General features: G+C 39.5%; 2 protein-coding genes across 4 annotated transcripts; both read left to right on the top strand.

Moving 5' to 3' along the window:
• The first annotated feature begins 337 nt into the window (after window positions 1-337).
• LOC133560571 (beta-2-microglobulin-like) lies at window positions 338-6,312 on the top strand. 2 transcript variants are annotated; one of them, XM_061913227.1, is made up of 3 exons: window positions 338-469; window positions 1,117-1,392; window positions 5,284-6,312. In XM_061913227.1, exons 1-3 carry the CDS (start codon window positions 460-462, stop codon window positions 5,295-5,297), a joined length of 300 nt encoding a protein of 99 aa, XP_061769211.1. In that variant the 5' UTR covers window positions 338-459; the 3' UTR covers window positions 5,298-6,312. The 2 variants fall into 2 exon arrangements, with proteins under 2 accessions (XP_061769211.1, XP_061769210.1); XM_061913226.1 differs by lacking the exon at window positions 338-469 and adding an exon at window positions 658-820.
• Window positions 6,313-6,978: 666 nt separating this feature from the next.
• LOC133560568 (uncharacterized) lies at window positions 6,979-25,976 on the top strand. Of its 2 annotated transcripts, XM_061913220.1 has the most exons (5): window positions 6,979-7,078; window positions 7,189-7,218; window positions 15,392-15,429; window positions 17,335-17,442; window positions 18,354-25,976. In XM_061913220.1, the coding sequence occupies exon 5, from the start codon at window positions 23,047-23,049 to the stop codon at window positions 23,731-23,733; it is 687 nt and encodes a 228-aa protein (XP_061769204.1). In that variant the 5' UTR covers window positions 6,979-7,078; window positions 7,189-7,218; window positions 15,392-15,429; window positions 17,335-17,442; window positions 18,354-23,046; the 3' UTR covers window positions 23,734-25,976. The 2 variants fall into 2 exon arrangements, with proteins under 2 accessions (XP_061769204.1, XP_061769205.1); XM_061913221.1 differs by lacking the exon at window positions 17,335-17,442.
• The last annotated feature ends 32 nt before the right edge of the window (window positions 25,977-26,008 follow it).

Below are 26,008 nucleotides of genomic sequence, written 5' to 3'. Positions count from 1 at the left end.
CTGAAACTTTTATGCGTCGATTGCACAGTTCAGTACACATTCCGTACAATTGACCACTAAATGGTAACACCCGAATACGTTTTTCAACGTAAATCAATTCATGGTATTTGGATGTCAAGAGGCAGGGAGCGAACCTGCAACCCTGAAAATTTTTAGTCTACTTTATGCTTGAGTTATCCTTTCCATCCTTACCCTTTCCATTCTTTGTAACTGAGCTTCTGTGTGGAACGATTTCCCTTGTGGATCATTAAAGTTTGTCTAAGATTCACACCCCATTCAGAAGATGGCGGTAGTGCACACCACTAGGTTGCTTGCCAACCGTCACTAAACAAACTAAGAGGAAAGCTTTTATTTGGGAGGTGATGGAGATGGCGACATGTCTAGGGTGTACCACACCTACCTCCTTTAACACAGCTGAGACCCCGAAAGGAACAAGCGGTAGAAAATGGATGGAAGGGGATGGGTTGTAGTAAGTACAGTAAAACACCATTTATTTGTTTAAAATGCCAATACGCAAATGATGCTACTTTTTAAAAAATGGCCCCGTTTGTGTGGATACATGTTGTCTTCGTTATCTGGCGTGAATCTTTAATGTGAGCCAACACCTTTACCCGCCCTCTAACAGCAAATCAAATAAATGGTCGGTCTTGATTATGTCAGTGGGCGGACAATAACGTTGGTACTTGTTTATCCAGGTCGACATAATACTTTCGTTTTAGTTTAGTGCGCTAAACAAGGCGAGCGGTCGTCATAAACATGAAGGTTCCAGCATTTTTGCTTGTCCTGGCTGCCGTTTACTGGGTAGTGGACTCCAAATTCAGTAAGTATTTGTATAACTTTGATGTGCTTTTTAAAAAAAAAACCATGAAATTGCCGTAGTGTTAGTTAGGTTTCGATTTCCTGGAACTGTTGCGACTGCACCCGGCAGTACCTGGTGCATAGTGCAAATATATTACAACATAATGTGTTTTTCTTCTAATACGGAGCGATAAGAGGTCTATTCTACATAACTGTAGGTACTACGGAAGAATAATCTCATTATTGATCATGACCTGTGCTTTATTTTGAACCCATGTTACAATATGTTTTGTAACACAACTTCCTTCTTGGCGTCAGGTCCACCAAAAGTTCATGTTTACAGCGCCAACCCAGCAATGTTTGGGGAGCAAAACATGGTGATCTGTCACGTGAGCGAATTCCATCCCCCTGACATCCACATCAAGCTGTTCAAGAATGGAAAGGAGATCAAGGAGGCCGTCCTGACCGATCTGAGCTTCAAGAAGAACTGGCACTTCCATCTGACCAAGCACGTTGAGACTACACTTGTGCAAGGAGACAAGTTCATGTGTGAAGTCATTCATGGAACAAGTGCCTCAAAATACTTTGACTGGGGTGAGTTATGATAATAAAGTCCTTTAAAATCTCTGGGGTTGATTCCTGGAATTAAAAAAAAAATCATGTATTACCTGTAGACCTACTACACATTTAAAACACGGAATAAAACTAAACTATTTGAAGGACATCCGGTATAGGGAATGTCCTGCTTTTTAGAATGCATAGCTGTCATATAAGTTCAAATATAACTAACTTCTGCATTCAAAGTGTAAGTGTGCAAATTAAGGCACGGATAAAAGTGTCTGAACAATGCCTTGTGTGTGTTGAGGTGCTCAAAATGCTCAGTGTAAGTATGAAAGTGTGTCTCAATTTGCGTACTTCGCTGTATCTCTCTCAGTCCAAGTACTTTGATACGTCACACTTACCATATTGACCGTGTAAGTGCGTTTACTCATGCATTTTAGTGCAGAAATGTGGTCACTTATGCAGCCACTACCTCCCTTCCACATTTACACTTAGCATTTTTAGTGAATGCACTAAAAAGACGAAGGACCTGATTTACTAAAGGTTTGCGTGTACTAAAACATGTGTGAGCTTGATAGCGCATGCAAAGCTGATCTACTAATTATGTGCAAAGTGGATTGCGTCTGTTAAGTGAGCAGAATATGGCCTACAATACATTTTGCGTCTGTCTTCATTAATATGCAATATATATGCTGATCATCAAAACACCCACAATACTAGGAGGAGAAAATGCACATGTAATTATTTAGCACACGCAATGTTTATCAACACTCATCATTTGCGAGCACTATTTTGTGTTTTATTTAACGCGTGTCACGGAAGACGGGCAAACTGACAGTTTCACAGCTGCAGGGTCAGTGCTTGCGCTGCACAGACAGATGATGTACGGATGAGAATCCTCTGTCCTTAAAAGATATTGGACATATCGTCTATTCGGAAATTACCTTTTATAATTTCATTGCTGCTAGATGACTTAAAGAGAAACTGCACTTTTTTTTGGAATTGTTTCTATCGTTCACAATTATTATGAGAGAAGAGAACACACATGTCATTTTTGGGGGGGATGTTGTCTGTCTATCTGTGTTGGCCCTGCAGTGAGGTGGCGACTTGTCCAGGGTGTACCCCGCCTTCCGCCCGATTGTAGCTGAGATAGGCACCAGCGCCCCCCTCGACCCCAAAGGGAATAAGCGGTAGAAAATGAATGGATGGATGGATTTTAAAGATGATAAAAAAACGCTTGGAAAATGCGGCATATGGGAGTCACTGTTGTAGCCTTCAAAGCCCTCTAAAACAACTTCAAAACCCTCCATCAACATTTTGTATACATACTGCAAGTCTGTATATAATGTAGTAACAGACACGTGCATAACAGTATGTAATATGAGCAATATTTACATTATTTTGATCATTTTAATCAAGGTTTCCATGGCAGCACACGTCCGATGATGTGTGTTCCTACTTCCGGATACGATGCGCTTGTGTGTGTTCTAATCATGGCAGACTTGGTAACAAACAACAAAGACGAATATTTTTTGACAAATAAAAATGCGCAAGCTTATCTTTTTGAATCTGAATTTATAAAGAAGGAACTACTGCTTTGAGAAGCGAGCACGAAGGAAGAGTGAGACGTTGGAGCAGACGTAAGCCGAGAGAGTGAGGTGAAAGTGAATCGAACCTGCAAAATGTGTAATTTGAAGCCAAGCTATTTCGACATAAATGGCGTGCTTAGGCATAATTAACCATTTAAAAAACGTCCCTGGTCAGCTGAAACAACCAGACAAATTGAGTCACTGTAATATCGATCATTAAACACGCAGCACGTCATGCGTGTTACTACGACTACAGTACATATGCTGTCTGGTTAGCTGTGTACAAACAAAACATGACGTGGGCTAATGCTTTAAAGATAATGTAATATGATTGTTCATGTTTTTCAGTCACTACAGATTGTTGTCTTATCGCATTGTGTTGTGCATTACAAACTCAAACACGTTTCGTGTTGATGTAGAAGCCAGCTTATCTCTTTCCGTAGTTAGCTTCTATGGCTAATACACGCGTAGCACGCCAATGTGTTACTACGCTAGAAAAAGAGTTCTTCAGGGTTTGTTCTTACAATAACAAAGTTGCGACAGTTTGGTTTTTATACAGATCACGGAAAGTAAATGAAGTATTGCTCCCATTAGCTGCACAGCTAGCCACCTGGAACAAGACATTTTTTATATGTTAGAAAGCGGAAAAAAACCCCACTTATCTTCTTGTCTTTCATAATGATTGTGAACAATGGGCAAGATTCCCTAAAAAGTGCAGTTCCCCTTTAAGCGGCTAACTAAAACAAATTCAATTGTTTCGTTTGGGTGTTTGATGGCTTATTTTTCGGGGGGATGTCATACCTTTTTTTTATTTAGGAAATATATTACAATAATATAGGCTCGAGCACCCCCGCGATCCCGAACGGGACAAGCGGGAGAAAATGGATGGATGGATGGATTACAATAATATAAGCTCCAGCACCCCCACAACCCCGAAAGGGATAAGCGGTAGAAAATGGATGGATGGATCTCCCACATGAAAATATATCTTTCATTGTGCATATTTTTTTGCGTTTCAGTCATTCCAGACGCACAAATTCGCTGGTGATACAATCCACAACCTCACGCACAGAATGTGTCAGTGCGACTATTTTTCTGTTGTTTGGATTGCTACTCAAGAAAGATGTTACAGATTATAGGCGTGTGCTGCTGGTTCAACACATCGCACACATGTGGTAACATGAATTTACAGAAAATGATCGTTTATGTCAGGCCTGGGCAATTATTTTGACTCGGGGGCCACATTTAGAGAAACAAATGTGTCTGGGCGGTTGGTATATCTATTTTTATGAACACTAATACAATACCTCACAATAATGTCTGATTGAATGCTAAAAACGTTATGACAGACCGCCTAAAAAACATAATGGAATTTTTATTTTTTCTATGAAGGATAAAACACTGAATATTGACAAAATATGAACATCACACCCCATTTCGAGCGAGACATTTTACAATCAAGTGAAACTCAACAAAAATGCTGCAAACAGTGAAACATGAACGCGAAGGGTACAAAATAAACCCACCTACATTCTGATATATCTGATATATCACTAAGCTTTAGATCTTTGTTGCGAAAATCTCTTTCCGCGTCTGTGGAAATGCTTACCGCCCACACTGCTTGGTGCTTCGTCTGAGCTGCTGTGACATAGATGACCATAGCAACTTAGTAGATGAGCATAGTAACTAATTAGATGACCATAGTAACTGGTATATCATCCATAAGCGCATATTCCAACCATTGAAGACTTAGTATAGTTGAAGACTTACGGTCATTAGAAAACATGAGTGCAAACCATAATGGCAGCTACACTTTCATCTTAAAGATCTAAAAAAAATAATTGGGAATGTCCGGCGGGCCAGATTGAAAATCTTAACGGGCCGCATGTGGCCCCCAGGGCTTAATTTGCCCAGGTCTCGTCTATGTAGACAAAACCCTACACCCTCATTTAAATAAGGCGGACTACTGTTTTTCAATTGCACACGCCGTGTAAGTAGATCACACGCAACACGTCCACTGGCAGTACACGCAATTTTATTTTTTGGACACACTGTCTACTGTGTTGTTTTTAGATCTTACCAAATCAGGCCCTATGGAAGTCTGTCTCAATGTTTACTTGGATACATATACTTCGCATTTGGTGTTTGTTTATGCACACAGAATGAATGCTAAGTGAAAGTAAGGAACTGCGAAAATTGAGACACACTTCCCGCTTAAATATAGTATTCTGACTGAGTGAAATTAACGCATTTTAAAATGCTAAATTACTAAAAATCCTCATTGTATGGCTTTACAAAAAATGTTTTTATAATAATGTTTTTTTTTTTTTTCCAGAGGTCAACATGTAAGAAGAGGTCCAGTGATCTGTGACACCTAAGAAATGCACTAGCCAGCAAAAATAACGCAAGAATTTCACCTTTCATTCCGTCACATCCTCCATTGATCTGTGACTGTAAAGCAATGGTTCTCAAACTTTTTTCAGTGATGTACCCCTTGTGAACATTGTTTTGATTCAAGTACCCCCTAATCAGAGCAAAACATTTTTGGTTGAAAAAAGAGATGAAGAAGTAAAATACAGCACTATGTCATCAGTTTCTGATTTCTTAAATTGTATTACAGTGCAAAATATTGCTCATTTGTAGTGGTCTTTCTTGAACTATTTGGAAAAAAAAGATATAAGAAAAAAACAAAAAACTTGTTGAAAAATAAACAAGTGATTCAATTATAAATAAAGATTTCTACACATAGAAGTAATCATCAACTTAAAGTGCCCTCTTTGGGGATTGTAATAAAGATCCATCTGGATTCATGAACAATTAGGGTTAGGGTTAGGGTTCTAAAAATTTTTTCACAAAAAAATAAATCTTTAACATCAATATTTATGGAACATGTCCACAAAAAACATATCTGTCAACAATAAATATTGCATTGTTGTATTTTTTTCACAGTTTATGAACTTACATTTATATTTTGTTGAAGTAATATTCAATAAAAATATTTATAAAGGATTTTTGAAATGTTGCTATTTTTAGAATATTCCAAAAAATTCTCAAGTACCCCTTAGCATACCTTCAAGTACTCCCAGGGGTACGCGTACCCCCATTTGAGAACCACTGCTGTAGAGGGACATCGGGATTGGGGGGTTTTTTATTTGCTGTCTTCAATCAATCATATCACACTTTTAATTATTTTAAGGCACTATCAAGTTTTTGCTCATGGCAACTTTTTTGCAATGAAATAGGGTCAAAGGAAATGTTTGATTAAATGTTAGCCAATATAATCAGTTTGGAAAATAAATCTTGGAAAAATGGAAAAATGGAAAAAAAATGTCACAAACTTTCCTAATAAAAAATGTTCCATCTCTCTGCGCTGTCCAAATTTGTTCATATGTTCATATTTGTGTTCACAAAAAATGCTGAAACCAGCCCAATGTTGGTCAAGATATACAGTCCTAAGCAAGTATTGTTGACTATTTTCAGAGCTGACTACATTTTTATTAATACAGTTCCTAATTACAAAAATATAACAAGTCATACTTTTCCCCCCTGCTACTGTTTTTTGGCATAGTCAATTATAACATTGATGGATTACTTTTTTTTGTCATTACAATAAATTTTTTTTAACATGCCACTAGTCAATAAAACAAGCTGGAAAAAAGATTCTAGTCGCACTTTAGATATATTTATTAGAGATTTAGGCCTCATCATATAAGCAAGTTAAAATATACTTCATAAAGTTTAATGTGTTGAAAGTGGGTCGGATAAAACTTGTCGTAGGTCAACTGTCTAGTGACAAAACAAAACGGGTGAACATGATATCAAACAAAGCTTTGATTACATTGCATATAGTAAAATAGTTAAAGTAAACAATAATTGAACTGCGTAATATAAAATGGCGCCGTTTTTACTTCCGCGTAGGTCAAGTGGTGAGCTCTGTTGTCATGACCCAGACACGCCCAAATGGGCGGAGTCGTTGTCACGTGTCACGGACCATGCCTTTGACTTTCGTTTAACATAAGTTCTATCTTACCTGTGTGTCGGTTTCAGTCCATTTAAAATCATGAATACACCTCTCCGTATTGTTTGCTTCGTCTTTTTAGGTCTCCCGAGCTCCTCAGCGACTAAAGAAAGTAAGTAAACATTCAGTAAATGTATTAATGGTGTACAGGTGTAGTAATATGTTTCAGTCCATTTAAAATCATGAATACACCTCTCCGCATTGTTTGCTTCGTCTTTTTAGGTCTCCTGAGCTCTTCAGCGACTAAAGAAAGTAAGTAAATATTCAGTAAATGTATTATGGTGTACAGGTGTAGTAATATGTGAACAGGCGTTTTGTCCTAAAACACGGAAGTATAAGACAAGTTCATTTGGTAAACACAACTCGGTTGTTCAAACGCAAACGTGGTATAGAAATGTTTAGGTTAAAGTTATGCCCTTACACGGATTTAACGTGGCTGTAATTTCAACCATTCGTTTGTTGAATTGATTAACGTGGACCCCGACTTAAACAAGTTGAACAACTTATTCGGGTGTTACCATTTAGTGGTCAATTGTACGTAATATGTACTGTACTGAGCGACTTGTCCAGGGTGTACACCGCCTTCCGCCCGATTGTAGCTGAGATAGACACCAGTGCCCCCCGCAACCTCAAAGGGAATAAGCGGTAGGAAAGGATGGACGGATCTACTGTACTGTGCAACCTACTAATAAAAGTTTCAACCAATCAATCAATCAATGTTGACTTTGGTATTTCTGGTGCGTGTAAATATTAAGTCGAAGTCGACTACCGGCCGTCTTACGACAATCAAAGACTGTTTAAAAGACATGTATTCGGAGAATTATGTAAATGGTGCTGTTATATTTGCCATTTATTTAACTATATGTGCGAGTTATTTTCTTTGCTACACCACTGTTTTGGTGTTCAAAAATTGAGTGCATACATGTGATTTATGTTGAAGTGTGTTTATTATCTTATCATTATGTATATTTGTTATATAATTTTTAGGGCATTCAAATGCATGTTTTTGTACTCATGAATAATCCCATTAATCACTTGCATAAAGTTAATGTACCCTCTGCATTTGACCCATCCCTATGTTCACCCCATGGGAGGTGAGGGGAGCAGTGAGCAGCAGCGGGGGCCGCGCCCGGGAATAATTCTGGTGTTTAACCTCCAATTCCAACCCTAGAATAGAACAGAATAGAAAGTGCTTTATTGATCCTTGGGGGAAATCAGCACCACAGTTCGCTCCCAATAGACAATAAACACTTAGGTATTTTTTACATACGAATAATATAAATACAGTCTATTGTACAGCATTATTCACAAGTGAATGATATAAATAGTCTATTATACAGCATTATTCACATGTGAATATTATAAATATAGTCATTATACAGCCTTATTCACATGTGACTAATATCAATGCAGTCTATTACACAGCATTATTCACATGTGAATAATATAAATACATTCTATTATACATTTAAGTTCAGTCAAAAGGAACATATGCATTATACAGTCTGATGGCTGTCTGTATGAAGGACTTCCTGTGTCGTTCCGTGTTGCATTTTGGGAGTCTGAGCCTTGATGCTGAGTGCCAAGCAGGTAGGTAATTGGTCCCATTTTTATAGTCTTTGGTTTGACCCAGTGTTTGAAATCATGACCTACCGATCTCAGGGCGGACACTCTAACCACAAGGCCACTGAGCAGGCTTATGATTCAAATTAATCACATTTTGGAACCTTGATTTAACGTGATTAATCACAGCTGATTACTGGCTTGTACAATGGAAATGATCTTAAGGAAATACCTTAACATTTGTACACTAATGCAATTTTACTGTCAGAATGTCATGTAGGAACATTTTTAAACTTTTTACTTAAATGCATTTATTCTGCACACAACTTTTAGGGTGTATTTTGGTGTGAAATTTACCAGCATACACACTAGTCAGGAGTCTACATATACATTTTTTTACTGACATACAGTATGCATTGATCTGATTACAGACCGTATAGCGGTTAAAGTAAACGAGTTTGTCTGGTCAAAATAAATTGCATGGCTAATCTTAGGGGTGTAACGATTAATCGATATATTGGCTAGATTCAACTACTTCAATCTGTGCTCGGCAAGTTGGCCTTCCGGAATATATGTATCGATCCAAAATCGATTTAAAGGCAATATATCGATACTAAAAAAACAACTACGTGTATATGAAGTTCAACACTTTTAATGGTAAGGACGTTAAAGGCTACTCAAGTCTGAAGGAGATGGAATAGGGGCTTGCTCTGTCCACTCCACGCATCGACCTGGTATTGCAGTACCTCCAGGAAAGAGTCATACGAAAGACTATCAAAATAGGACCCATTTCCTCACTGCTTGGCACTCAGCAGCAAGGGTTGGAATTGGGGGATAAACCACCAAAATTATTCCAGAGTATGGCCACCGCTGCTGCTCACTGCTCCCCTCCACCTCCCAGGGGGTGGAACAGGGGGGTGGGTCAAATGCAGAGGTTAATTTCACCAGACCTAGGGTGTGTGTGACTATCAGTGGTACTTTAACTTAACTGTCTGCCAGACTTTATCAGTCATCAAAACAAATGGTGGATACTTACGGTGGCCGAGAGATGTCACAACAAATGCAAATGCTACAAGACAATCATAAAGCAACAACACAACAATTTCAGCTACAGCACAATTGCAAGAGCCACAATAAATACAAATGCAACAAAACAATAATACAAAGCCGAAACACGACTTTAAAACACAAAGTAAGTGACAGACACAACGGATGTGACAGCAGAGCAAGTTTTGCAAGTGAACCAAACTGAGGTGGAAGGTTAAAACCAGTACAATTAACATAGTATAGTAGTATTATTGAGAAAGTTAAAAAAGTTATTCATGATTGGAAAAAGTGGTCACTCCTCACTTACTTTTCTGACTTTTTTTCATTACACCCTTTTCAAATTTCCACCTCGGCCATCATGGTCTTTTGCCAAAACGTGTCCACTGTTTATGTTGTCGTGTTTTGGCTTATCATTTTTATGTTGTGCCGTTTGTATTTGTTGTGACTTTTGCAATCGTGCTATAGCTGAAAGTTGTTGTGCTGGAGCTTCATGATGTTGCGACTGTTCTCTGCTTCAGCTGTTTATTAAAGTGATAGTAGCATTTTGAACCATTGCTCATTTAATATAAAAAGATGTGCATGTACTTATTTCTCAGGTAAACCTAGTGTTCATTCAACCTGTCGAGATGTTGGTAGCATTTTATTTTTTATATTAATATTGCATTATTTTTATGCTGAAGAAAAACAGCAAAAGTAGCAGGTAACTCTACTGCTAAAATGTTGGTTCCTGTAGTTTTATTAAAACTGTTTTGAATGTGAAAAATGAGAGGAGAAAAATGCCTACTGAAACCCACTACTACCCACCACGCAGTCTGATAGTTTACACATCAATGATGAAATATTAATATTGCAACACATGCCAATACGGCTTTTTTAGTTTACTAAATTACAATATTAAATTTCCCGGGAGTTTTGTCTTGAAAACATCGTGTAATGATGACGTGTACGCGTGACGTCACAGGGTTTTAGGAAGTGTGAGCGCTACGCACACACACAGGTAAAAGTCGTCCGCTTTACCGGCATAATTACACAGTATTTTGGACATCTGTGTTGCTGAATCTTTTGCAATTTGTTCAATTAATATTGGAGAAGTCACAGTAAAAAGATGTAGTTGGGAAGCTTTAGCCTTTAGCCACACAAACACACGGTGATTACTTGTTTAAAATTCCTGGATTACTATAGATCACAGCGCGGTCAAGCGAACATGGATCCAGACCAAATGTCAACCTGCACGTTTCGGTGAGAAAATTGTGGTTAAAAAGTCAGTTCTTACTGGATAAAAGCTGAGCTTGTGCCGTCCATAGCTACCGTCGACTCCCCTGAGACACTGCGCGTCAACACCCGGCAGTGTAGACACCCCTTCTGACTATCAGGTAATATTAAACTCACTAAAACACTAGCAACACAATAGAAAGATAAGGGATTTCCCAGAATTATCCTAGTAAATGTGTTTAAAAACATCGGAATACGTCCCAATGCTATGGCGTTTTGTTTTTTTTAACTCGTTTTTATGTTTGTTTTTTTTCCTAGTCCGTCACTATCAATATCCTCAAACAGGAATCTTTCATCCTCGCTCAAATTAATGGGGAAATTGTTGTTTTCTCGGTCCGAATAACTGTTTTTGTTGGAGACTCCCATTAAAATCAATGTGAATATATGAGGAGCCATCAACATGTGACGTCATCGTCTGCGACTTCCGGTAAAGGCAAGGCTTTTTCAGGAAGTACCAAAAGTGGCGAACTTTATCGTCGATTTTCTCTACTAAATCCTTTCAGCAAAAATATGGCAATATCGCGAAATGATCAAGTATGACACATGGAATGGACCTGCTATTCCCGTTTGAATATGAAAATCTCATTTCAGTAGGCCTTTAAGTGAACATAAAGTGTTCAAATATGATATGAATGCATTGGCCATTAATTGTTGTTTACTTGCTTGTTTGTAATAATCATTCATTTATACATAATTCTCTTACAAGAAATAACAGGAATACAGGAAACTTCACCTGCAGTGTGGAGTATCCACTATTTATTTCACAGCCGCACTCGTTAATTCATTTTTTGGGGCAAAAAAGTTACTGAATCAATTTCAACTCACTGAATCATTTCAGGTCGTATCGTTCTAAATCAGGGGTCGGCAACCTTTACCACTCAAAGAGCCCCTTTGACCCGTTTCACAAAATAAAGAAAAAAATGGAAGCCACAAAACTCTTGAAATTCAAATCGGAATAACACTGCGTACAAAGTTTTTTTTTTCTTTGTGCTATGTATAAACCAGGGGTCTCAGACACTCGTCCCTCAACTTAATATGAAAATTTAATGTTAGTGCTGCCCGCGAGTTTTATGTGAATGCCGCTTGACAACATCACATTTGCCAACCCTCCCAATTTTCCCGGAAGGCACCTGAAATTCGATGCAACTATTCTCTCGAATGTTTATTAATATTCAATCAAACAACAATAATAAGGGCATGCTTTGATGGTACCGCATTAAGTGCCCTCTACAACCCTGACATACAGCTTTCCAGCACAGTCACATGTTGTATGTGGCTACTGCAAACATAAGTACGTGACTGCAAGGCATACTTCGTCAACAGCCATACATGTCACACTGAGGGTGCCCGTTTAAACAACTTTAACACTCTTACTAATATGCGCCACACTGTGAACCCACACCAAACAAGAATGACAAATACATTTTGTGAGAACATCCGCACTGTAACACAACATAAACACAACAGAACGAATACCCAGAATTCCATGCATCCCTAACCCTTCCGGGCTACATTATACACCCCGGCTACCACCAAACCCGGCCCCCCCAACCCCGCCCACCTCAACCAACGCACAGAGGGGGGGAGGGGGTGTATAATGTAGACTAGAAGAGTTAGGGATGCATGGGATTCTGGGTATTTGTTCTGTTGTCTTTATGTTGTGTTACAGTGCGGGTGTTCTCCCGTAATGTGTTTGTCTATCTTGTTTGGTGTGGGTTCACAGTGTGGCACATATTAGTAAAAGGGTTAAAGTTGTTTATATCACAATCATTTCTTGACCTAATTATCTTACAATGTATTTATACATTATATTTTTATCATTTAGTGTACACATTTATTTTTATTATTATTAAGTATTACACGGAAATCCACCTGCTTTAGATAAGTGGAAATAAAACAACCCACTATGATTTGACATGCAGTGTACTGCAATTACATACATATCAATCAATCAATCAATGTTTACTTATATAGCCCTAAATCACTAGTGTCTCAAAGGGCTGCACAAACCACTACGACATCCTCGGTAGGCCCACATAAGGGCAAGGAAAACTCACACCCAGTGGGACGTCGGTGACAATGATGACTATGATAACTATGATGAACAACAGTGGCGTGAAATCCTATATTAAGTAAAATAAAAAACAACAACAAAAAGACACACACACACAAAAATAAATATATATATGCAATCTTGTAATTCCGTAAAAACTAAGCTTGTTCATTAAACTGTTGTTTTCTATAAGTCACGTGGATAAAGCTAATTTAATGTTCAGTTATTGATATCAATATTGTATATCATCTTCAATTACTACATTAAACCTTTTACATGGGCGGTTCATCTATTTCAAAAGATTTATGTATCAATTTATTTAGTGATGTGATGCATTTTATCTCATATTTGTTGCAGCACATTTAATTAGGCCAACGTCCTAACTCAGTGTTTTCCAACATTTATTGAGTCAAGACATGCAATTTACATGAGAAAACATTCACAGTACAGGGCCTTACTGTTGTAAAAAATAGTAACAGGTGGATACACAAGGTAATTATGTTCCTCTTTCTGTAAATGTCGTTATCTGACGCTGGCACTGATTAATAATAATAACACAAATAATACTACAATTAATTTCATAGTTCCTTTCAGAAAACTCAAGGTTGCTTTACAACAAAATTAAATACCGTAAAACCAAGGCAAATACTGTAAATAAACAACACAATAGAATAAAAATAGGACAAGAGTATTTGGTGAGTTAGACAGATTAGGCGGACCGGAACAGGTATGTTTTGAGTTTAGATTCGAAGGTGGGCAGAGAGTCGCAGTTACAGAGGTCAGGTGGCAGATCGTTCCAGAGCTGGGGAGTAGAGCGAATGAAGGCTCTGCACCCCATAGTGATGAGGTGGGCAGGGGGCACAGAGACGTGGATGGAGGAGGAGGATCTGATGGAACTAGTGGCGATGGTGACGTGCAGGAGATCAGACAAGTATAGAGGGGCGAGGTAGTGGGAGGCCATGAAGGTGTACAGAATAGTTTTTAATGAACCAAGCCAAATCAATAATAATTATCAGACCAATTCAATGAAATGTTAACATTTTTCACTGCACACCTTTTGATCTTGTTCGCCAGTTGAGTTGTGTGTAAAATATTTTTCTTTTCAGTCCCGCCACTAGTTCAGGTGTATAGTCGGACACAAGGAGACTTGGGAAAACCAAACATCCTCCTCTGCCATGCGAGCAACTTCTACCCACCGGTGATCAAACTCGACCTGCTGAAGGATACCGAGGTGATGCTGGAGGCTAATCAGACGGAGATGGCCTTTGAGGACAACTGGGACTACTACGTGACCAAACATGCACTCTTCACTCCGCTAAAAGGAGAGGAGTATGCCTGCCGTGTGACTCACATGGGAATGTCCAGAGTGTTTGCTTGGGGTACATTTACTTTTGAAGTTATTAGAAAATCATATCATGCAAGGCCAAGCCAAAGAGAAATAAATGATAGACATCATATCCATGAATAATAATATATTAATATACTGTAAGATAATAGCATAATTAACCACACTTTGTAATGATAAACAATAGAATCTGCTTTATTTGGTCCCGTTTATGTTCACAACTCGTGTACGTTTAGCCACTTATGAAGTCTTGGTCAACCATGTTCCTTTTACTAAAAAGTGTCCTACTTCAAATTATACATACATTGTCTACCGCTTTTGTCGACATAAAATTTTAAATCCAAAGGGATAATTTGGTTCCGTTTATGTCAACATGCTTTGTATTATTGTTAACTTCATCATGATTGCCAAGCAGTGACGTCTAGTCATTTTAAATGTTTTATTATAACACTTTATTAACACTAGCTTAATAATGAATGATGTGATGGTGACAGTGCAATACTAAATCACAAAAACAAACGTAATAAATTAATCCCTGATAGTGTAATTAGACTTTTTTTGTTTTTGTACAGGCAGAATTATATGTTATTGTAGTTCTCTGGACTGTGGTTGGTCAAATGAAGACACAAAAGATCCATCCATCCATTTTCTACCGCTTGTCCTTTTTGGGGTCGCGGGGGGTCGCTTGAGCCTATCTCAGCTGCATTCGGTGGTAGGCGGGGTACACCCTGGACAAGTCGCCGCCTCATTGCAGGGCCAACACAGATAGACAACATTCACAGTCACATTTACACACAATGGACAATTTAGTGTTGCCAATCAAACTATCCCCAGGTGCATGTCTTAAGAAAATGTTTAATTTGGTTTTAATCATTTAATTAAAACATTTTTTTAAATTATTTTGTTTCAATATTCGCCACAGCAAGTCAATTGCATAAATGATTTTGGTTTATTTTTTATGCCGGATGCAAATTGTGGTTAGATATTATTACCTTATATTGTACAACAGTTTGTGTTACTGTTATGTAGATATAATGCATTGACTTAAGTAAAACAGGCAATCAGATGTTAATGAAATACTAATGTACAAATCAAGTGAAATATTTCACATTGAAACCTCTTTTTGTTTTTGTCTCTGTCTGCAGAAGCTGATACCTAATTTCTTCGCCCTCCCTTGTTTCGGGTATGTACTGGTTTCATTATCCCTGCTTATTTAAGTAAGTAAATATACGTTTGTGCTATATCAGTATTAGTTATCGTTATATTTTCCTTAATAACATTACGTCTGCTTTGTCTCAAGAAGATTCAGGCCGAAGCCCAAATCTGCCCCTTACCCCTTGTCTTAGTCCTTGGCCCCTCGGTCGTGCATGTTCATGTCAAACAAGTGGTGTCCCTATTATCCAGAAGAGCGAAAATCATGAACACGTCGGATACTTTAAAAAAACGCCTTTTCAGTGTTAAAACGATATCCATCCACAAAAGTGGAGTTTCAAAACAGTCTTTTATCTACACGATAATGCATTCACCAGCTGTCGCGCGCAGTGTTATGAGAAGAACACTGGGCAGAAAACACATAAGTCAGTGTAAGTAATTATAAAGGTTATTGGTTTTCATAGTAATGACACGTTTTATCAGGTGTTGTAGCTAGTAAACTACAATGTCTGCCTAGAAGCTAACGGACTTCACTACAATTTATTACATTTCACAAGTGATTAGACTGCTAATCTACCTCTAAAATTCATATTATATATGTTTATAATGTTGTTGTTTTTTATTTCAAAATCGCTTGACATGATGACCATCTAACACAACACATTTACATATCGTAACTTCTGAATGCTGTGGCAATCCTTTTTTACAGCTTATTAACAGTCTCCTAATTTAAATGTAATGTAGTGCATGGTAGTGTAGAATGTTTACTAACTATGTCACAGCCATCAAGCAGCTTGAGGCGAGGATGTAGCAGCAAACTAAAACAACTAATCAAAGTAAAGTATAGCAATGACAAACCAAGAATACAAAAGTGGTCTTTGAAATCTAGGTCACATGACCAAAAAACTATTGAAAGGAAAAACCAAAACATGAGCCGAGAATAATAACAATAAACAAACAATATTAAAGTTGTTTTGACGTTACAAGTAGAATGACCAAAACACCTATTGAAAATTAAAATTGTCAAAATAAAAAAATAAAAAATCCATCAATTCTTCCATATACAACCGCATGTACCATTTGGGGTCGCGGGGGGTGCCACAGCCTATCACAGCTGCATTCAGGCGAAAGGCGGTGTACACCCTGGACAATTCGCCACTTCCTCGCAGAGCTACACCGATAGACAGACATTATTTACACTCACATTTACACACTAGGGCCAAATTTAGTGCTGTAACGATGAACAAGCAATATGAAAGTGGTTGGGGATTATAAGTAAAATGACTAAAAACCTATTGATGTTGAAAATTAATTAAAAAAAGTTAAATGAAAGATAAAAACGGAAAAAACAACTTGTGATAATATATAATAGTAATATAATAATAATGAATTAGATTTATATTCATTTCTTTCTAGTGACTGAAAGTGTGTGACACAGAGAACCCATCATTTATTCAAGCCACATTCACACAGTCTTTTATCTACACGATGTAGTGGTAGGCTAGATTTGTAGCCCACATTTGTGGCCCACAACTTGTTAGGGGGAGACTGATGGAAACATAACTGCGAATTTGCGCCAAGGGCCTCTCTAACCAGCATCAAACATTCATTCACATTCATCAGTGTGGACTGCACTGGAGACAAGTGTCCTGTCCGAGGTGATGGTAGCAGGATTTGTACTGAGCTGAGTTACAAATGTTTTGTTTTGTAGCAAACCATCAGATTAAAGTTTGACGTCATGCCAGGCCCACATCCTACGGTGTAGGCAAAATTCCCTTGCAGTAATATTATCGCTCATCCGTCTAGTGTCTGTCATTTTGATTGTGGTTCGTTTGGTTAAAGTCCCTAGGAAGATTTTGTTCGAGTATGACCCCTGTTTTTGGCCTAATAATTGCCGACCAAAACCAAGATTTTGACTTCCTGTTTATTTTCACAGGACGTGAATCTGGTGGCAGGGGCGCTAGAGTCTCAATTTTGACATTTTGTATTTGGGACCCCAAACATATCAAATTTTTCACCGGACCTTACGCGCCTGCAAAATTTAGTAAGTTTTCATGCATCTGAAGTGCCTTTAAAATGCGGTTGAATTGGACTAATAATAACAAATGAAGAAATTTCAATTGGGCCTTCGCAGCTTTTTGCTGCGAAGGCCCTGATGATTGTGTTGGCATTAGTGAGAAAAAAACACTTCCTTCTAAAAGGAGACATGAACCGGTGGAGTAGCATTATGTCTCAACCGGTTGGTTTAAGGAGCCAAAACAAAAACAAAGTGGAATGTGGTGACAAAGTGACACAGCTGACAAATGCCTACCTAAACACACCAGATTATTAGGGCTGTGAATCTTTCGGCACCACACAGATCTATTCAATTTTTGGGGGTAACGATTCAATTCAGAATTGATTCTCGATTCAAAACGATTCTTGACTCAAAATCATCCATTCATACATCAATACCTTTTAATGACATTGGGTGCCAGCTCTACAACAGACTACATTCCTCCATACAAAAACAATCTTATATTACTTAAAAGAAAACTGGTTTTGTTTAGTAAAATTCTGCCCCAAAATTTAGTAAAGTCAAATACAAATAAGGCAACAAGAGAAGTATCTCAGTCACACTCGTCTTTTCGTCAGTAAATCTTTACAGCAGAAATGGGCATCTACATCAACAATATGAGTTGCCTGAGTAGCTGGACAAGACAGATTTCAACAACACAACATTTTTTTTTTGTTTTTAATAGATTTTTGGAACCGATTAAGAATCGTTACAAATAAGAATCTCGATTCATTTTAAAATTTATTTTTTTCGACACCCCTCGATATTACATTCTGACAGGCTACATGGAGCACAACTGAAGTGCTAACCATGACACCTATACATTTACCAAAAGTACACTGTTCAGTTGTGATCTGGTCAGGAAATGGAGGTAAATAATTGCATCTTTTGTCTTGCAGTTGAAGGCACGTCATCGTTGGCAGAGTTGTGTGGCATCCACTCGCTCTGGTGGTTTTCATCATCGCCAGGAAAGGGTTGTCAATGTGCCTGTACCTGAGGCTTGGGCGTTGCCAGACCAACAAACTCCATTTATGAATTTAAAAGAACACAAAACCAAAAACAGTGGTTTATGTTCACAAAATCCACTGCCAAAACTTTAAAAGACTTAGTTTTCACTCCCTGACCATCTTTACAATCAGAAATAATATAAAATGCATTCATTTCTAGCTCAGACTGTCATACAAGTTTAATATACTGTACAGTAGTGATGCCGGTAACTCGTTACTTTAGTCTTAATATGACCACGCTTTGTGGTAACGAGTAATCTGTTTACATCTGTTTACAAACAAGTAATCAGATTAAAGTCACTGTGCATTATTATTTTTGTCATTTTAGGTTGATTGGCAACACTAAATTGGCCCTAGTGTGTGAATGTGAGTGTGAGTGTTGTCTGTCTATCTGTGTTGGCCCTGCGATGAGGTGGCGACTTGTCCAGGGTGTACCCCGCCTTCCGCCCGATTGTAGCTGAGATAGGCGCCAGCGCCCCCCGCGACCCCGAAAGGGAATAAGCGGTAGAAAATGGATGAATGGATGGATGGATGGATACTTCGCAAAATGCGACATGCGACAAGTCACGTTCTTAGCACGAGGACAACTCACGTGTAAAGCGCTGATCAGACCCAGGGTCCAACTTACGTTTAGGCAAACAGGAAGTTGCGATTGTAAGGGACCCTAATGTTATCATGACAACGATAAATAAATTTTTTTGTATTTGAAACAATTATTTTAGGGTGGTGCCGCTTAGGCGATTTTTGTGAATAAGTACATGATCGGCCATTGCAGATTAACGTCTTTTTATGCCGATCACAAACGATGATTCTCTCTGGTTGACAAGCTAGCAACTCATTGTATATCTCCATACACAGTGGGGAGCTGCTGCCCTATAAAAATCACCTCCATTACGGCACATAAACTGCATTTTTTTGTATGTTACACGTTGAGAGAAGCTATCTTGAAACAACACCAATAAAAAGTGCTTAGTAAAGCTAAAGAAGTATAGATGGAACTGCGTTACAGCAGAAAGTAAACCGTTGTTAACTGGAAACTAATAAGTATATTAATAAGAGTCTAGGTAGATTATAATTTTACAACAACTGCTGGTGCGTCAGTATTGTCTCAGTCAGAACACTATACTGTAAATTGGTGGCATCCTCACCCAAGATAGTATCAGTATGTGATCGCTACTACAGTGATCCGATTGTTCTTTTTTTCTCATAATTTTTTTGTTGCTTTGGTTAATGTTAATAATCTCAGGGAATAATTCCCTGGACACAGAAGTACTTTGAGGTTAATACCCAATGGTTGAGTGAGTAGCAGATGGTAGTTTTTGCTTTTCTTTAGTTATCGTGTACTATTGACTTTGTTTTGCTTAAACACTTTTGTGCAATAGAAGAGAATAGGAAACTCTTTTGAATATTGTGTTGACATTATTAAACTGTCAATAGAAGTTACCATAAACAGATGGAAAAATGTACAGTTAATACATGTGATCGGCATTGGTAGTGGCTGATCTCACTCATGGATGATTGGAATCGGCAGCATAAAACCTTAATGATCCTTAAATTATTCATATATTTTTTCATAATTTGTATGGTTAAAATACACCAATAATAAACCAGTCATGATGGTTTTGAAATACCCCCCTCTCTGCTCACACAATGGACCATTTCATACTATTGTTGGTGCAGTTTTGAGATTAAAAAAAAAATTGCATTATTGGAAATGAAGCGGATTTACTTAATCAGAGTGAAGAATCAGGGAAGGCAAAAAGAAAAGCATCAGTTTTCATTTAAACTACTGAAGATATCAACCTTTTCCTCAGTGACAGTGAACATATGTGAAGCAGAAGTGACGTGTTTCATCACAAATATGGTAACCCATATTTAAAACTGATTATTATTTTTGACTTGACTAATAAAGTGGGGATAGGTTGATTGGCAACACTAAATTGGCCCTGGTGTGTGATTGTTACTTTTTAAAGGAGTAATTCATTATCAAATTACTTTTTCAAAGTAACTGGCAACATTGCTGTACAGTACTACGGTATAAAGAGAAGTACATATTAAAACAAATTGAAACTATTACCCTTGCAATTAAACTTTTGGTTACTTTGTACCCAATAAAGTTTTAGTATCAACTATCAACTTAATATGACATGCTGGGTGTTTGTAAATGTTTGAAAACAACTACATGCTAAAAAAAAATGAACTGATTAGTGTCAAAGCGCTTTGAGTACTTTGAAGTAGGGCTGGGCGATCTATCGAATGTACTCGATATATCGTGGTTTTGTCTCTAAAATGACTATATTGTGATATTCGAGTATACGTTCTCACGCAGTTGCTTTTAGCTGCGGGCATTACACTACAGGCGTTTCTCACTCTATCTTGACTCTTCACAGAGACATAAAAGAAGTGCACCTTCTTACATACGTCACATACTTGTCATACGCCCTCACGGAGCAGAGACGTAGCGGAATGGGTAACATTAGCTGTGATGCTAGTGGAGCGGTGCAGGTGGTAATACGAGAAAGAAGGTGCGAATCTGGTCAAAAATGGAGGAAGAATTCACGAGAAAAAAAAGCACAGGATACATCGTCTGGCGGTGGTTTGGCTTCAAGCAGGAATATGTTGAACAGACAACCGTAATATGTTAAGTAAAAGCGTTGTTTCATAAAGTAGCATTACTGCTAATTTGTAGCATCATTTAAAATGTCACCCGCTAGAGAATGAAGAGTGCTTGAAACTCTGCATTTCAACATCTCCGGCCGGTGCCACACCCACAAAATGCCCAAGCAACCTGCACATCAACACCATTTCCACATCAACACCGTGTGAAAAAAATAGTCAACAACAGGAGGAGATGACGTCCGCAGTAACCTACCACATAGCGAAGGACATATACTATTTGATTTCCTATTATGCAGCTCATTTTTGTTTGATAGTTGTTGAAATATCATGTGGGACATCATGCACAAAAGTGCACGTTATTTGTTTTAAAATATTGTAGTGGCGTTCTGTAAAAATAGTGCACTTTATTTTAGTGTTGTTTTGATATGTCATTTAGTGACATCATGCACAAAAGTGCACTAATAGCTTGTTTTAAAATGTCTGACGATCTTGCACTTTCTGTTTTGGAAATGACAACTGTTTAATAAATACAGTTTTGGTAAATTGATTTAGTTGTGATTTCTCTCTCTGCATGAAAGGTTAAAAGTAGCATATATTAACGTAGTATCAACAAAAATGTTTTAATGTAGACACATAGAATCATCATACTGGTGTGATTATATGCATCAAGTTTTAATTCAAGGTTATGGCAAAATATTGAGATATATATCGTGTATCGTGACATGGCCTAAAAATATCGAGATATTAGAAGGCCATACCGCCCAGCCCTACTTTAAAGGTAGAAAAGCGCTATACCAGTATAACGCATTTACCATTTACTTAGACGGCCCCCAAAAAATATCTGTTTCTCAGCTCTGGTTCGTATGGGCCGCAGCGGTACACCGTTGTAATACACTTCCACCACTTGTGGCAGTAATGACAACGTGAAACAAACAAGAAATCTGGAGCTACTGTCTTAGAGAAGTTTCTTAAGCGTAACAAATTATGACTAAAGTGGTGAAACTGTATTTTCATTCGCACTTAAATTTTATTGACAGTTTAGTTAAGAAACATATTCATTTTGAAATTTGTATATTTATTTTAGCACAACATAATTGTGTGTAAATGTGTTTTTGTCAGTTGAGTCCCCTACTATGTTTATGTTTTTAATCAGCCTGACCTAGGCCTAGAGTATATGTGTTAAATAAATACCGTATTTCCTTGAATTGCCGCAGGGCATATAGTATGCGCCTGCCTTAAATTACTGCCGGGTCAAACTCGCTTCGCAAAATAATTAGCGCATGCTTAGTATTACCGCCTGGTCAAACTCGTGACGTGACGATTGACACTTCCCCTGTCATCATTTTCAAAATGGAGGAGGCTGATTTCAATACCGGTAATTTGAAATCGCATAAATGGAAGAAGATTAAGAGCTATTCAGTAGGATTTAAGGTCCAAGCTTACATCACACTCAAATTTTTACTGCATGCCTTTGGTAAGTGCCAGAGTGAGAAGAGGTTTTAAAATACTTAGCGCGTGCTTACTTTTACCACATGCCTTTGGTAAGCGCAGGAGTGAGGAGAGGTTTTAAATTAATTAGTGCCCCGGCGGTGTGACGCTTTGCTGGCATCGTGGTGTGGTTCTTGTTCGCTCGTGGAGGCAATTTAAGTAGGACACAGCGTGAAGGTAAGAATGATGATTTATTTAACTATAAAAACGAGTTAAGAACCAAAACACTTGCACGAAGGCACTTCAAACAAAACCAACAGAAAGCGTTAGCATGAACTAGGGACAAACAACAGAATAGTGTGGAAGCTAAAGTACACAAAAGTAATTACCACAATGCGGGGAGAGTGACGTCACCTGTTGAATGGAAGCAAATGAGAATCCGAGACCGAATGGCAAACAAAGGCAGGCTTAAATAAGGAGATAATCACAGAGCATGTGCGTGAGAAAAACAAACGGCAGGTGACACAAATACGTAACTATGGCAAGGGAGGAGGAAGCGCCCTGCAAGGAGGACGACCTGGGCACGGCCACATCCGTGACCGACGTGAAGGCGGATGCGCCCGGCAAGGAGGACGACCAGTACATGGCCACATCCGTGGCCGACGTGGAGTTGGATGCACCCGGCGAGGAGGACGGCCAGGGCACGGCCACGTCCGTGGCCGACGTGGAGGTGGGCGCATCGGCCGCATCGTCATGGCGGGCTTGGAAGCTGCAGACAAAGAAGGTGTGGGTACTGCACCCAATGCAGACCCGAGTGCAGCAGGCGAAGACGGTGCGGGTGCTACAGCCAAAGCAGGTGGCGTCGTCGTGGAGACAGGCGGCGTCATCGTGGAAACAGGCGCTGGAACAGCAGACGAAGCCAGCGCTGGAGCTTGGAGCGTCAGCCGAGGAGCAGGAACTGGTGCTGACGCCAGCCGAGGTGCAGGCACTGGTGCCAGCCGAGGAGCAGGGACTGGTGTCAGCCGGGGAGCAGGCACTGGTGTTAGCCGGGGTGCAGGCACTGGTACCAGCCGGGGTGCAGGTATTGGTACCAGCCGGGGTGCAGGTACTGGAGTGGAATCCAGCATTGTGTCAGGTGCTGGAGTGTGATCCAGCACAGAGTCCGGTGCTGGAGTGGAATCCAGCAAAAAGTCAGGTGCTGGAGTGGGATCCAGACCTGGACTAGGACTCTGACTAAGACTAGGACTAAGACTAAGACTTGGACTAAGACTGTGACTAAGACTGTGACTAAGACTGTGACTAAGACTATTACTAAGACTCAGACTAAGACTGTGACTAGGACTGTGACTCGGAGTCAGACTAGGAGTTAAACTGGCACTGTGACTAGGACTAGGACCAGGACTCGGACTGTGACGTGGGCCAGGACTCGGGCTAGGACTCGGGCTAGGACTCGGGCTAGGACTCGGGCTAGGACTTGGGCTTGGACTAGGGCTAGCTACAGGTGCTGCTAGCCGTGGTGCCAGTGGAGGCGGCCTAGGAGGTGGTAGAGGTTTAGCAGGCCGAAATATCGGTGGAAGAGGAAGCGCAGGAGGTTGCGGTCTGGCGGGACGAAAGACAGGTGGAGGAGGTTTTGTTGGAGGTTGAGGCTTGGCTGAGCGCAGCTGTGCTACATCCGTAGCACCGCTACCAGCACTAGCCCCCCCCTCAAAAAGCGGATGCCAGGCACGCTCCCCGCAGTCTGAAACTACCTCTAGGGGTGGGTGGAGGCAGGTACAGAAAGAGGTAGACAGGGTGGGAACAAAATTAACTGGGGGCGGGGCCAAAGTCACAGGTGGTGGGGTTTCAGAAAACAAAGACTTATATTGGAACTGAAAACAAATGTCTTTAAGAAGCGTGATGGCTTCATTTAAGTCCACTGTGGACGACTGAGGGAGTGCATGTTTTAAAAAAAAATTCCTCATCTCCACTCTCCTCGGGAGACGTCGGAGGAGTGACGTCACGACTGGAGTACCCGTGACTAACAGGCCAGTCGGAGGAGTGAAAAGAGGGACCAAAAAAAAGCATTACCAGATGTGTAGGGTGAGTTCTGGACGGGTTGGAGGTGGCTGTGTACTGGAGAGAGTGATGGCGGGGTTAGCGTGTCTTGATCACGAGGCAAAGCCTTCCTCTGCAACTTCCGCCCTCGCTGACGAGTGCGCGCAGGGCGAGAGGGTACATTGTCGTGCCAAGAGGAGTCGAGTGGAGCTTGGAGACGTCCAGGCTCCCAGATCATCTCTGGCGTGTAGCGAAATGTCCCTGCTTCCACTGCTTGGGCTATCCTCCCCGTAAGCACATCAAAGTCCTCTATCTTTGATGCGAAAGAACGTCCGTTTGCTCGGATTCTCCTGTGATGCTTGGTGGGCATCGCGGTGCGTGTTTGCGTTCTCTCGTGGATGCAAGCGGAATGGAACACAGCGTGAAGGTAAGAATGATGATTTATTTAACTATAAAAACGAGCTAAGAACCAAAACACTTGCACGAAGGCACTTCAAACAAAACCAACAGAAAGCGCTAGCATGAGTTAGGGACAAACAACAGAATAGCGTGGAAGCTAAAGTACACAAAAGTAATTACCACAATGCGAGAAGAGCGACGTCACCTGTTGCATGGAAGCAAATGAGAATCCGAGACCGAATGGCAAACAAAGGCAGGCTTAAATAAGGAGATAATCACAGAGCAGGTGCATGACAAAAACAAACGGCAGGTGACACAAATACGTAACTATGGCAACGGAAACAAAACAGGAAGTGCCACCAGGAACTAAGGAAGTCGAATACTAAACAGATGTGATACAAAATAGAACAAAAACCAGAATATGCCATGATCCGAGTGGCGGATCATGACAGGCGGCAATTCAAGGAAATACGGTAATAATCATGGTTACATATCATTTGACAGTGTTGTAAACTGTAAGAAGGTTGGTTATAATTCCATCTATCCATCCATTTTTTACCACTTGTCCCTTTTGGGGTCGCGGGGGTGCGGGAGCCTATCCCAGCTGCACTTGTAATTTTATATAAATCAAATTCAAGGGTAAGATGACTAATTCAATGTTAATATTTGAGTGTGTCCAGGCACCAGCTGTGTAGTGTAAAAGTTGGGCCTCGTGGACAAAAAGATTAAGAACCCCTTCCCTGCACTAATGAACATTAATAAAAAACACCAAGAGTTGTAGCAAATATTATGTTCCCCTTTGTAAATAATATAATAATGTCTACAGAAAAAATACCATGATATCTAATCCACAACTGAATTTTATTTATGTAAACACATTTGAAGCATACGTTCTTCTGGAGTGAACTATTTGACTGTTTTTTTCATGCTGCTGGCATAATTGTGATATGTTGGGCGACGTGACTCTACAAGACCCAGGGTCTTCCAAACCTTTCCCGCACGTTTGTATTGCTGTACAATAAACATTATTTTTTTTGTGTGTGTTTGTGATCGGGTGCAAATCCATA

The sequence above is a fragment of the Nerophis ophidion genome, linkage group LG10 (assembly GCF_033978795.1).
Source record: "Nerophis ophidion isolate RoL-2023_Sa linkage group LG10, RoL_Noph_v1.0, whole genome shotgun sequence".
NCBI lineage: Eukaryota > Metazoa > Chordata > Actinopteri > Syngnathiformes > Syngnathidae > Nerophis > Nerophis ophidion.
Note: the sequence above shows the minus strand (reverse complement) of the source record. Positions and strands in the feature narration are given on the sequence as shown.

Bases quoted from the DNA above. Each gene is read 5' to 3' on its own strand.
- LOC133560568 (XM_061913221.1), top strand. From the start codon at position 23,047: ATGGCAAGGGAGGAGGAAGCGCCCTGCAAGGAGGACGACCTGGGCACG.
- LOC133560571 (XM_061913226.1), top strand. From the start codon at position 757: ATGAAGGTTCCAGCATTTTTGCTTGTCCTGGCTGCCGTTTACTGGGTA. The intron at 821-1,116 runs GTAAGTATTTGT...TCTTGGCGTCAG, and splicing joins GGTAGTGGACTCCAAATTCA to GTCCACCAAAAGTTCATGTT.